Source organism: Macaca nemestrina, chromosome 2, assembly GCF_043159975.1.
Source record: "Macaca nemestrina isolate mMacNem1 chromosome 2, mMacNem.hap1, whole genome shotgun sequence".
Classification (NCBI taxonomy): domain Eukaryota; kingdom Metazoa; phylum Chordata; class Mammalia; order Primates; family Cercopithecidae; genus Macaca; species Macaca nemestrina.
In genome coordinates, this window is record NC_092126.1 from 172,030,597 (window position 1) to 172,044,016 (window position 13,420).

A 13,420-nucleotide genomic window follows, 5' to 3' on the forward strand; every position below is an offset into this window, starting at 1 on the left:
CTATACAAATGCTCTAGCTATCTTGATATCAGGAAACAGAAATATATCTGTGAACATCTTTATGTCCATCACTCAAACACTTCCATGCCGTGGCAATCCATAGCCTCTTAGGAGAGATAAAGAGTGGGCAGTGGGGGAAGGAGGATGGAGAGATTGATTCTCATCTCCATATAAAACAAATATTTGAATACAGAACAATTTAAAAAATCAATTCAGATTTTCAGATTTCATTTGTTCATTTAATATAAAACTCTCTAATCCCTGTTACCCAATTTTCAGATGCTTTAATGGAGACTTCATATGTATTAATAGGTAGGTACAATGCTACGAAATGTGCACTTTTGTTTTACTTTTGTTTTTTGGAGGAATTATGAGTTTCTCAAGGTCATGTGGTGGCCAAATTGTAGTCCTTGGAAAAGAATCCAGAATTTCTAACTTCTGGTTTAGTGTTGTATTCACCACTCCCTGTATGGGGTTATAGAGTCTTCAAGGATACTCTGCAAAAGGTAGAAAAGCATATGGCAAGATGGTTAATGTTATCTTAGAGCAGTAGTAAGACAAGTGGAAGATCAGCTCTGGGTACTGGGGTCTCTTCCAATGATGGCCCAATCCAGACTGACTCAAAATAGCAAGTCAGAAAAATGAGGCTTAACCTTATGTACCATTTCAGCCTGCTGATTGGAGAAGGGTTTTGGAAAACATTTCAACAAGACAAAAATGAGTAACCCAATGCTTACTTTCTTTTCTGCTTGGGAAAAAAGGAAAAGGGCAGTAAAAGCCCACCCTAGTAAAAAAGCGGCTGGAAATCTCTTGAAATTACCTTTCTCACTCAATTTCACACTCGAGCACCTAGGACCAGCGGAGCCTAGGCAGTTCAAAGATGCATGAAAATGAAAAAATAATGAAGATTGAAAGAAAAATCAGTTTTAGTTTTGAGGGGAGGTAAGGCTCAGTTCTCATTTCATGTCCACAGACTTGCTCTATCTGATGAATGTTACAGCCTGACTAGGCCAATGCAGAGAGGGATACTGAGTCAGGAGTTGTGTATTTAATCCCAGCTGTGTGATGTTGGGAAAGCTATTTAATCTCTCTGAGCTTCTGTGAGCCTTATTTCTTCATTAAAATATGGGAGGAACTTCACAGAGTAATAATATATTGTACTGATGAACATTTTACAATGAGAAGTTGTCAGTTCCTATATATGTTAATATTATACTCACATTTCTTTTTGGTATTGACACCATTTTCTCACTCCAAGACCAAACAATATCATGCAGCAAAAGAGTAAAGCTGCTACAATCACTGGCCAGGACATTCCATCTTTGGGCTTACTGACCACAATACCTGAAAAGGGCATAAAGAAAGATGAACTTTAATCCCAAACTTTGGCTTTTGGAAAACAGGATTAATTAAACTTTTTCTCCTATGTGAAACATATTTTCTTCAAAGGCCATGGGGATTCTCATTGGCTATGATCATACTCTGGAGGTGGGCATGTCTATGCCTTGTTACCTACACGAGGTGATAACTTTTAAGAGTTAATGATGTATCCTATCAGAAAATTTCCATGGATATATATAAGCATACATATGTACCATGAATATATACCTCTTTTATTACAATTGGGGGCATATTATACACACTATTCTGTCCATGGCTTCTTTTTCGTTTTTTCACTATTTTAGGTTCAGGGGTACATGTGCCAGTTTGTTATATAGGTAAATTACTTGCTGTGGGGATTTGGTGTACAGAGTATTTTGTCACCCAGGTAATCAACATAGTGCCTGATAGGTAGGTTTTTTTTGTTTTTGTTTTTTTTTAATCTTTACCCTCCTCTCAACCTTCAGAAGGCCTCAGTGTTTGTTGTTCTCTTCTTCGTGTCCATATGTACTTAATGTTTAGTTCCCACTTATTGGTGAGAACCTGCTGTATTTGGTTTTCTATTCCTGTGTTAGTTTGCTTAGGATAATGGTCTCCAGTTCCATCCATGTTGCTGCAGAGAATATTATCTCATTCTTTTTTATGGCTTCATAGTATTCCATGGTGTATATGTACCACGTTTTCTTTATCCAGTCACTGTGGATGGGAGTTTAGGTTAGTTTCATGTCTTTGCTATTGTGAATAGTACTGTGATGAACATATGTGCTCATCTGTCTTTATGGTAGAACAATTTATATTCCCTTGGGTATATATCCAATATAATAAGATTGTTGGTTCAAGTAGTAATTTTTTTTTTAAGTTCTTTGAGCAGTAGCCAAACTGCTTTCCACAATGGCTGAACTAATTTACATTCCCACCGGCAGTGTATAAACATTCCCTTTTCTCCACAATCTCACCTGCATCCGTTTCTTTCTTTCTTTTTTTTTTTTACTTTTTAGTAATAGCCATTCTAACTTATGTGAGATGGTATCTCATTGTGGTTTTAATTTGCATTTCTCTAGTGATTAGTGATTTTGAGCTTTTAAACTAATCTAAAAATGTAAAAAACCATTTTACATTTTTTTTTTTTTTTTTTTTTTTGAGACGGAGTCTTGCTCTGTCGCCGAGACTGGAGTGCAGTGGCCGGATCTCGGCTCACTGCAAGCTCCGCTTCCCGGGTTTACGCCATTCTCCTGCCTCAGCCTCCCGAGTAGCTGGGACTACAGGCACCCGCCACCTTGCCCGGCTATTTTTTTGTATTTTTTACTAGAGACAGGGTTTCACCGGGTTAGCCAGGATGGTCTCGATCTCCTGACCTCGTGATCCGCCCATCTCGGCCTCCCAAAGTGCTGGGATTACAGGCTTGAGCCACCGCGCCCGGCCCATTTTACATTTTTAATTTTACATTTGACATGTTTTTAAAGAATAAGAGGCCAAAAGATGTACACCTGGCCTCTTTTTCTTAAAAAATATTCTTGGAATACTTTCCATAGCACTGCACAGAGATTTATCTCATTCTATTAAATGACTGAATAGTTCAATGGATATACCAGTTTATTTAATTTATCTCACAATGTTAGATTGTTAAATTGTTTCCAGACTTTGTTATTGCTAATGATACTCCAGTGAAATTTCTTATACATGATAGATAGATCTTTAGGTACTTCGATTACATAGATCATTTGGGCAAAAAGCTATCTGGATTGGTTTTCTTTCCTTGTCTCAACTAGGTAGTAAACTGCTGAAGCAAGGATTTAAATTTCTTTCATTTGCCCGTTTTTATTACACTGCTTTTCATACAGCAAAATCTCAAAAAATACAGGTCAAAGAACTAGATTTAATATTCGCTATCACATCTTTTCTGTGTTTGTACAAAGCCTGGACTGAAACCATGTGATGTTATCATGTTAGCATTGGCTAGAGTATTGAAGACTTTTCCCTTTCATACAACATACATCCAGGGATTCGAGGTCTTCCTGATTCTCACCCCTGTCAACGTAGCAACTGAGGGTTCCCTGGAGACTCATGTAGTCCAATAATACATAATCTTGTGATACATTGTATATACAGATGACTAGAAAGTTTGCATAGTTCAAACCACTAGAGTAGCATGATCATGAAAGAGACAATTGGTCAACTCAGGTCTAGACAAAGTTCTGTTTCACACAAGTCAAAATTTACTAAGCTCCACCATGGTAATATGGTGAGATATAATATTTTACCTCCAAAGTTTTAGATAAAGGAAAGAACAGAAGGTTTTATTTTATTTTTCTATAAGTTATTGGGGTACAGGTAGTATTTGATTACATAAGTTCTTTAGTGGCTATTTATGAGATTATGGTGCACCCATCACCCAAGCAGTATACACTGCACCATATTTGTAGTCTTTCATCTGTCACCCCCTCCCACTCTTCCCTTCAAGTCCCCAAAGTCCATTGTGTCATTCTTATGTCTTTGTGTCCTCATAGCTTAGCTTCCCACATATCAGTGAGAACCTACAATGTTTGATTTTTCATTCCTGAGTTACATCACTTAGAAGAGTAGTCTCCAGTCTCATCCAGGTCACTGCAAATGCTGTTGATTCATTCCTTTTTTATGGCTATGTAGTTTTCCATAGTGTGTGTATGTGTGTGTGTGTGTATGTATGTATGTATGTATGTATGTATGTATCTATCTATCTATCTATCTATCTATCTATCTATCTATCTATCTATCTATCTATCTAAAAAACAGTTTCTTTATCCACTCATTGATTGATGGGCATTTGGGTTGGTTCCACAATTTTGCAATTGTGAATTGTGCTGCTATAAACATGCATGTGCAAGTATCTTTTTTGAATAATGACTTCTTTTCCTCTGGGCTGATATCCAGTAGTGGGATTGCTGGATCAAATGATAGCTCTACTTTTAGTTCTTTAAGGACTCTCCACACTGTTTTCTATAGTGGCTGTACCAGTTTACATCCCCACTAGCAGTGTAGAAGCATTCCCTGTTCACCACATCCATGCCAACATCTACTGTTTTTTTATTTTTTTGGTTATGGTCATTCTTACAGGACTAAGGTGGTATCTCCTTGTCGTTTTGATTTGCATTTCCCTGATTATTAGTGATGTTGAGCATTTTTTCATATGTTTGTTAGCCATTTGTATATCTTTTGAGAATTGTCTATTCATGTTCTTAGCCCACTTTTTGATAGGGTTGTTTGCTTTTTTCTTTTTTCTTTTTTCTTTTTTTTTTGAGACGGAGTCTTGCTCTGTCACCCAGGCTGGAGTGCAGTGGCCGGATCTCAGCTCACTGCAAGCTCCTCCTCTCGGGTTCACGCCATTCTCCTGCCTCAGCCTCCCGAGTAGCTGGGACTACAGGCACCCGCCACTTCGCCCGGCTAGTTTTTTTTGTATTTTTTAGTAGAGATGGGGTTTCACCGTGTTAGCCAGGATGGTCTCGATCTCCTGACCTCGTGATCCACCCGTCTCGGCCTCCCAAAGTGCTGGGATTACAGGCTTGAGCCACCGCGCCCGGCCGCTTTTTTCTTACTAATTTGTTTGAGTTAGTTGTAAATTCTGGATAGTAGTCGTTGGTCAGATGTATAGATTGAGACAGTTTTCTCTCACTCTGTGGGTTGTCTGTTTACTCTGATTACTGTTCCTTTTGCCATGGAAAAGCTCTTTAGTTTAATTATGTGCCAGCTATTTATCTTTGTTTTTATTGCATTTGCTTTGGGTTCTTGGTCATGAAATCCTTGCCTCAGCCCATATCTAGAAGAATTTTTCCAATGTTATCTTTTAGAATTTTTATAGTTTCAGGTCTTAGGTTTAAATCCTTAATCCATCTTGAGTTGATTTTTGTATAAGGTGAGAGATGAGGATCCAGTTTAATTCTCCTACATGTGGCTAGCCAATTATCCCAGCACCATTTATTGAAAAGGGTGTCCTTTCCCCACTTTATGTTTTTGTTTGCTTTGTTGAAGATCAGTTGGCTGTAAGTAGTTGGGTTTATTCTGTTCCATTGGTCTATGTGTCTATTTTATACCAGTATCATGCTGTTTTGATGGCTATGGCTTTATAGTATAGTTGGAAATCAGATATGTGATGCCTCCAGATTTCTTCTTTTTACTTAGTCTTGCTTTGGCTATGTGGGCTTTTTTTTGGTTCCATATGAATTTTAGAATTGTTTTCTCTAATTCTGCGAAGAATGATGGTGGTATTCTGATGGGGATTGCATTGGATTTGTAGTTTGCTTTTGGCAGTATGGTCATTTTCACAATATTGATTCTACTCATCCATCAGCATGGGATGTGTTTCCATTTGTTTGTGTCATCAATGATTTATCTCATCAATGTTTTGTAGTTTTTCTTTTAGAGGTCTTTTGACTCCTGTGTTAGGATATTCCTAAGTATTTTATTTTATTTTATTTTTTGCAGCTATTGTAAAAGGGGTTGAGTTCTTGATTTGATTCTCTGCTTGGTCGCTGTTGGTGTATAGATGAGCTACTGATTTGTGTACATTAATCTTGTATTCGGAAATTTTGCTGAATTTTTTATCAGTTCTAGGAGCTTTCTAGAGGAGTCCTTAGGGTTTTCAAGGTAAACAATCATCATCATCAAACAGTGACAGTTTGATTTCCTCTTTGCTGACTTAGATGCCCTTTATTTCTTTCTTTTGTCTGATTGCTTTGGCTAGGACTTCCATTACTACGTTGAAGAGGAGTGGTGAGAGTGGGCATTCTTGTCTTGCTCTAGTTCTCAGATGGAATGCTTTCATCTTTTCCCCATTCAGTATTATGTTGGCTGTGGGTTTGTCATAGATGGCTTTTATTACATTAAGGTATGTCCCTTGTATGCCAATTTTGCTGAGTTTTAATCATAAAGGGATGCTGGATTTTGTTGAACTTTTTTTTTTGTATCAATTGAGGTGATCATGTGATTTTTGTTTTTAATTCTGTTTATGTGGTGTATCACATTTATTGGCTTGTGTATGTTAAACCATCCCTGCATCCCTGGTATGAAACCCACTTGATCATGGTGAGTTATCTTTTTGATATGTTGTTGAATTTGGTTAGTTAGTTTTTTTTTTTTTTTTTTTTTAAGGATTTCAGCATCTATGTTCAGCAAGGATATCAGTCTGTCGTTTTCTTTTTTGGTTATGTCCTTTCCTGGTTTTGGTGTCAGGGTGAGGTTGGCTTCATAGAATGAATTAGGAAGGGCTCCTTCTTTCTCTATCTTGTGCAATAGTGTCAATAGGATTGGTACCAATTCTTTTTTGAATGTCTGGTAGAATTCTGCTGTGAATCCGTCTGGTCCTGGACTTTCTTTTGTTGGTAATTTTTTTTTTTGAGATGGATTCTCACTTTCTCACCCAGGCTGGAGTGCAATGGCACAATCTTGGCTCACTGCAACCTCTGCTGCCCAGGTTCAAGCAATTCTCCTGCTTCAGCCTCCCAAGTAGCTGGGATTATAGGTGCCTGCCACTGCACCTGGCTAATTTTTGTATTTTTAGTACAGACAGGTTTTCACCATCTTGGCCAGACTGGTCTTGAACTCCTGACCTCATGATCCACTGGCCTTGGCCTCCCAAAGTGCTGGGATTACAGGCATGAGCCACTGCGCTCGGCCCTTGTTGGTAATTTTTAAATTGCCATTTCAATGTCACTGCTTGTTTTTTTTTTTTTTTTTTTTTTTTTTGAGATGGAGTCTCACGCTGTCGCCCAGGTTGGAGTGCAGTGGCGCGATCTCGGCTCACTGCAAGCTCCGCCTCCTGGGTTCACGCCATTCTCCTGCCTCAGCCTCCTGAGTAGCTGGGACTACAGGCGCCCACCACTGCGCCCGGCTAATTTTTTGTATTTTTAGTAGAGACGGGGTTTCACTGTGGTGTCGATCTCCTGACCTTGTGATCCGCCCGCCTCGGCCTCCCAAAGTGCTGGGATTACAGGCGTGAGCCACCGCGCCCGGCCTTTTTTTTTTTTTTTTAAAAAAAAAAACACTTTATTCAAGCCGCTATTTGAATATTTCTAATGCCATGGAATCTGCCCCACAAAGTGATTCATTGCATTTTCAACTAGCTTTTATTGTTGAAAGGTTCATCATAAATGTTAAATCTAAACTTGTAACTTTCTCTCTTTGGATGGTCTAAGATCTATCATGTATGGCTATACATTATCTAAATTATCTTCCATGACAATATATTAATTATTTAAAGACTCTATCATAACACCCTTTGTTTTCTCTGTGCCAAGCTTTCCATTTTATTCAAATGTTTATCATAGACATGATTTCTGGACCTTTCACCATGTGGATTCAGCTCCTGTGGACATCACCAGATTTTTAATATCCACTTTAATTTGTACTTCCTGGAAACGGAACCCACTACATGTGACTGGTGTCAAGTACACAAATGCCTTTTCCTTCTTTTTTTTTTTTTTTTTTTTTTTTTAAATTATTATACTTTGAGTTCTAGGGTACATGTGCATAATGTGCAGGTTTGTTACATATGTATACTTATGCCATGTTGGTGTGCTGCAGCCATCAACTCATCAGCACCCATCAACTCGTCATTTACATCAGGTATAACTCCCAATGCAATCCCTCCCCCCTCCCCCCTCCCCATGATAGGCCCTGGTGTGTGATGTTCCCCTTCCCGAGTCCAAGTGATCTCATTGTTCAGTTCCCACTTATGAGTGAGAACATCCGGTGTTTGGTTTTCTGTTCTTGTGATACTTAGCTAAGAATGATGGTTTCCAGCTGCATCCATGTCCCTACAAAGGACACAAACTCATCCTTTTTTATGGCTGCTTAGTATTCCATGGTGTATATGTGCCACATTTTCTTAATCCAGTCTGTCACTGATGGACATTTGGGTTGATTCCAAGTCTTTGCTATTGTGAATAGTGCTGCAATAAACATACGTGTGCATGTGTCTTTATAGCAGCATGATTTATAATCCTTTGGGTATATACCCAGTAATGGGATGGCTGGGTCATATGGTACACCTAGTTCTAGATCCTTGAGGAATCGCCATACTGTTTTCCATAATGGTTGAACTAGTTTACAATCCCACCAACAGTGTAAAAGTGTTCCTGTTTCTCCACATCCTCTCCAGCACCTGTTGTTTCCTGACTTTTTAATGATCGCCATTCTAACTGGTGTGAGATGGTATCTCATTGTGGTTTTGATTTGCATTTCTCTGATGGCCAGTGATGATGAGCATTTTTTCATGTGTCTGTTGGCTGTATGAATGTCTTCTTTTGAGAAATGTCTGTTCATATCCTTTGCCCACTTTTTGATGGGGTTGTTTGTTTTTTTCTTGTAAATTTGTTTGAGTTCTTTGGAGGTTCTGGATATTAGCCCTTTGTCAGATGAGTAGATTGCAAAAATTTTCTCCCATTCTGTAGGTTGCCTGTTCACTCTGATGGTAGTTTCTTTTGCTGTGCAGAAGCTCTTTAGTTTAATTTGATCCCATTTGTCTATTTTGGCTTTTGTTGCCGTTGCTTTTGGTGTTTTAGACATGAAGTCTTTGCCCATGCCTATGTCCTGAATGGTACTACCTAGGTTTTCCTCTAGGATTTTTATGGTATTAGGTCTAACATTTAAGTCTCTAATCCATCTTGAATTAATTTTAGTATAAGGAGTAAGGAAAGGATCCAGTTTCAGCTTTCTACTTATGGCTAGCCAATTTTCCCAGCACCATTTATTAAATAGGGAATCCTTTCCCCATTTCTTGTTTCTCTCAGGTTTGTCAAAGATCAGATGGCTGTAGATGTGTGGTATTATTTCTGAGGACTCTGTTCTGTTCCATTGGTCTATATCTCTGTTTTGGTACCAGTACCATGCTGTTTTGGTTACTGTAGCCTTGTAGTATAGTTTGAATTCAGGTAGCGTGATGCCTCCAGCTTTGTTCTTTTGACTTAGGATTGTCTTGGAGATGTGGGCTCTTTTTTGGTTCCATATGAACTTTAAAGCAGTTTTTTCCAATTCTGTGAAGAAACTCATTGGTAGCTTGATGGGGATGGCATTGAATCTATAAATAACCTTGGGCAGTATGGCCATTTTCACGATGTTGATTCTTCCTATCCATGAGCATGGTATGTTCTTCCATTTGTTTGTGTCCTCTTTTATTTCACTGAGCAGTGATTTGTAGTTCTCCTTGAAGAGGTCCTTTACATCCCTTGTAAGTTGGATTCCTAGGTATTTTATTCTCTTTGAAGCAATTGTGAATGGAAGTTCATTCATGATTTGGCTCTCTGTTTGTCTGTTACTGGTGTATAAGAATGCTTGTGATTTTTGCACATTAATTTTGTATCCTGAGACTTTGCTGTAGTTGCTTATCAGCTTAAGGAGATTTTGGACTGAGACAATGGGGTTTTCTAAATATACAATCATGTCATCTGCAAAGAGGGACAATTTGACTTCTTCCTTTCCTAACTGAATACCCTTGATTTCTTTCTCTTGCCTGATTGCCCTAGCCAGAACTTCCAACACTATGTTGAATAGGAGTGGTGAGAGAGGGCATCCCTGTCTTGTGCCAGTTTTCAAAGGGAATTTTTCCAGTTTTTGCCCATTCAGTATGATATTGGCTGTGGGTTTGTCATAAATAGCTCTTATTATTTTGAGGTACGTTCCATCAATACCAAATTTATTGAGCGTTTTTAGCATGAAGGGCTGTTGAATTTTGTCAAAAGCCTTTTCTGCATCTATTGAGATAATCATGTGGTTCTTGTCTTTGGTTCTGTTTATATGCTGGATTATGTTTATTGATTTGCAAATGTTGAACCAGCCTTGCATCCCAGGGATGAAGCCCACTTGATCATGGTGGATAAGCTTTTTGATGTGTTGCTGAATCCGGTTTGCCAGTATTTTATTGAGGATTTTTGCATCGATGTTCATCAGGGATATTGGTCTAAAATTCTCTTTTTTTGTTGTGTCTCTGCCAGGCTTTGGTATCAGGATGATGTTGGCCTCATAAAATGAGTTAGGGAGGATTCCCTCTTTTTCTATTGATTGGAATAGTTTCAGAAGGAATGGTACCAGCTCCTCCTTGTACCTCTGGTAGAATTCAGCTGTGAATCCATCTGGTCCTGGACTTTTTTTGGTTGGTAGGCTATTAATTATTGCCTCAATTTCAGAGCTTGCTATTGGTCTATTCAGGGATTCAACTTCTTCCTGGTTTAGTCTTGGAAGAGTGTAAGTGTCCAGGAAATTATCCATTTCTTCTAGATTTTCCAGTTTATTTGCATAGAGGTGTTTATAGTATTCTCTGATGGTAGTTTGTATTTCTGTGGGGTCAGTGGTGATATCCCCTTTATCATTTTTAATTGCGTCAATTTGATTCTTCTCTCTTTTCTTCTTTATTAGTCTTGCTAGCGGTCTGTCAATTTTGTTGATCTTTTCAAAAAACCAACTCCTGGATTCATTGATTTTTTGGAGGATTTTTTGTGTTTCTATCTCCTTCAGTTCTGCTCTGATCTTAGTTATTTCTTGCCTTCTGCTAGCTTTCGGATGTGTTTGCTCTTGCTTCTCTAGTTCTTTTAATTGCGATGTTAGAGTGTCAATTTTAGATCTTTCCTGCTTTCTCTTGTGGGCATTTAGTGCTATCAATTTCCCTCTACACACTGCTTTAAATGTGTCCCAGAGATTCTGGTATGTTGTATCTTTGTTCTCATTGGTTTCAAAGAACATCTTTATTTCTGCCTTCATTTCGTTATGTACCCAGTAGTCATTCAGGAGGAGGTTGTTCAGTTTCCGTGTAGTTGAGTGGTTTTGATTGAGTTTCTTAGTCCTGAGTTCTAGTTTGATTACACTGTGGTCTGAGAGACAGTTTGTCATAATTTCTGTTCTTGTACATTTGCTGAGGAGTGCTTTACTTCCAATAATGTGGTCAATTTTGGAGTAAGTGCGATGTGATGCTGAGAAGAATGTATATTCTGTTGATTTGGGGTGGAGAGTTCTATAGATGTCTATTAGGTCTGCTTGCTGCAGAGATGAGTTCAATTCCTGGATATCCTTGTTAACTTTCTGTCTCGTTGATCTGTCTAATGTTGACAGTGGAGTGTTGAAGTCTCCCATTATTATTGTATGGGAGTCTAAGTCTCTTTGTAAGTCTCTAATGACTTGCTTTATGAATCTGGGTGCTCCTGTATTGGGTGCATATATATTTAGGATAGTTAGCTCTTCCTGTTGAATTGATCCCTTTACCATTATGTAATGGCCTTCTTTGTCTCTTTTGATCTTTGATGGTTTAAAGTCTGTTTTATCAGAGACTAGTATTGCAACCCCCGCTTTTTTTTGTTCTCCATTTGCTTGGTAAATCTTCCTCCATCCCTTTATTTTGAGCCTATGTATGTCTCTGCATGTGAGATGGGTCTCCTGAATACAGCAGACTGATGGGTCTTGACTCTTTATCCAGTTTGCCAGTCTGTGTCTTTTAATTGGAGCATTTAGTCCATTTACATTTAAGGTTAATATTGTTATGTGTGAACTTGATCCTGCCATTATGATATTAACTGGTTATTTTGCTCATTAGTTGATGCAGTTTCTTCCTAGCCTTGATGGTCTTTACATTTTGGCATGTTTTTGCAATGGCTGGTACTGGTTGTTCCTTTCCATGTTTAGTGCTTCCTTCAGGGTCTCTTGTAAGGCAGGCCTAGTGGTGACAAAATCTCTAAGCATTTGCTTATCTGTAAGGGATTTTATTTCTCCTTCACTTGTGAAACTTAGTTTGGCTGGATTCGAAATTCTGGGTTTAAAATTCTTTTCTTTAAGAATGTTGAATATTGGCCCCCACTCTCTTCTGGCTTGGAGAGTTTCTGCCGAGAGATCTGCTGTTAGTCTGATGGGCTTCCCTTTGTGGGTAACCCGACCTTTCTCTCTGGCTGCCCTTAAGATTTTTTCCTTCATTTCAACTTTGGTGAATCTGGCAATTATGTGTCTTGGAGTTGCTCTTCTTGAGGAGTATCTTTGTGGCGTTCTCTGTATTTCCTGGATTTGAATGTTGGCCTGCCCTACTAGGTTGGGGAAATTCTCCTGGATGATATCCTGAAGAGTGTTTTCCAACTTGGTTCCATTTTCCCCCTCACTTTCAGGCACCCCAATCAGACGTAGATTTGGTCTTTTTACATAATCCCATACTTCTTGCAGGTTTTGTTCATTTCTTTTTCTTCTTTTTTCTTTTGGTTTCTCTTCTCGCTTCATTTCATTCATTTGATCCTCAATCGCTGATACTCTTTCTTCCAGTTGATCGAGTCCGTTACTAAGCTTGTGCATTTGTCACTTATTTCTCGTGTCATGGTTTTCATCGCTTTCATTTCGTTCATGACCTTCTCTGCATTAATTACTCTAGCCATCAATTCTTCCACTTTTTGTTCAAGATTTTTAGTTTCTTTGCGCTGGGTACGTAATTCCTCCTTTAGCTCTGAGAAGTTTGATGGGCTAAAGCCTTCTTCTCTCATCTCGTCAAAGTCATTCTCTGTCCAGCTTTGATCCGTTGCTGGCGATGAGCTGCGCTCCTTTGCCGGGGGAGATGTGCTCTTATTTTTTGAATTTCCAGCTTTTCTGCCCTGCTTTTTCCCCATCTTTGTGGTTTTATCTGCCTCTGGTCTTTGATGATGGTGACGTACTGATGGGGTTTTGGTGTAGGTGTCCTTCCTGTTTGATAGTTTTCCTTCTAACAGTCAGGACCCTCAGCTGTAGGTCTGTTGGAGATTGCTTGAGGTCCACTCCAGACCCTGTTTGCCTGGGTATCAGCAGCAGAGGCTGCAGAAGATAGAATATTGCTGAACAGTGAGTGTACCTGTCTGATTCTTGCTTTGGAAGCTTCCTCTCAGGGGGGTACTCCACCCTGTGAGGTGTGGGGTGTCAGACTGCCCCTAGTGGGGGATGTCTCCCAGTTAGGCTACTCAGGGGTCAGGGACCCACTTGAGCAGGCAGTCTGTCCCTTCTCAGATCTCAACCTCCGTGTTGGGAGATCAACTGCTCTCTTCAAAGCTGTCAGACAGAGTCATTTGCGTCTCAA

At 39.1% G+C, this 13,420-nt stretch overlaps 1 protein-coding gene across 3 annotated transcripts in view; it reads right to left on the reverse strand.

Moving 5' to 3' along the window:
• The window catches only part of LOC105470429 (CD96 molecule), a 110,669-nt gene that overhangs the window by 4,131 nt on the left and 93,118 nt on the right, over positions 1-13,420 (reverse strand). For 2 of the 3 annotated variants that reach the window (XR_011620356.1, XM_071092450.1), the window contains exon 13: positions 1,221-1,344. Coding sequence is in view for 2 of the 3 variants with exons in the window: in XM_071092450.1 (XP_070948551.1) it covers positions 1,221-1,344 (124 nt within the window). In the remaining variant the exon portion in view is untranslated. Of the gene's footprint in view, positions 1-25; positions 498-1,220; positions 1,345-13,420 lie in introns of those variants that run through there. The other variant, XM_071092451.1, reaches the window with a different exon arrangement.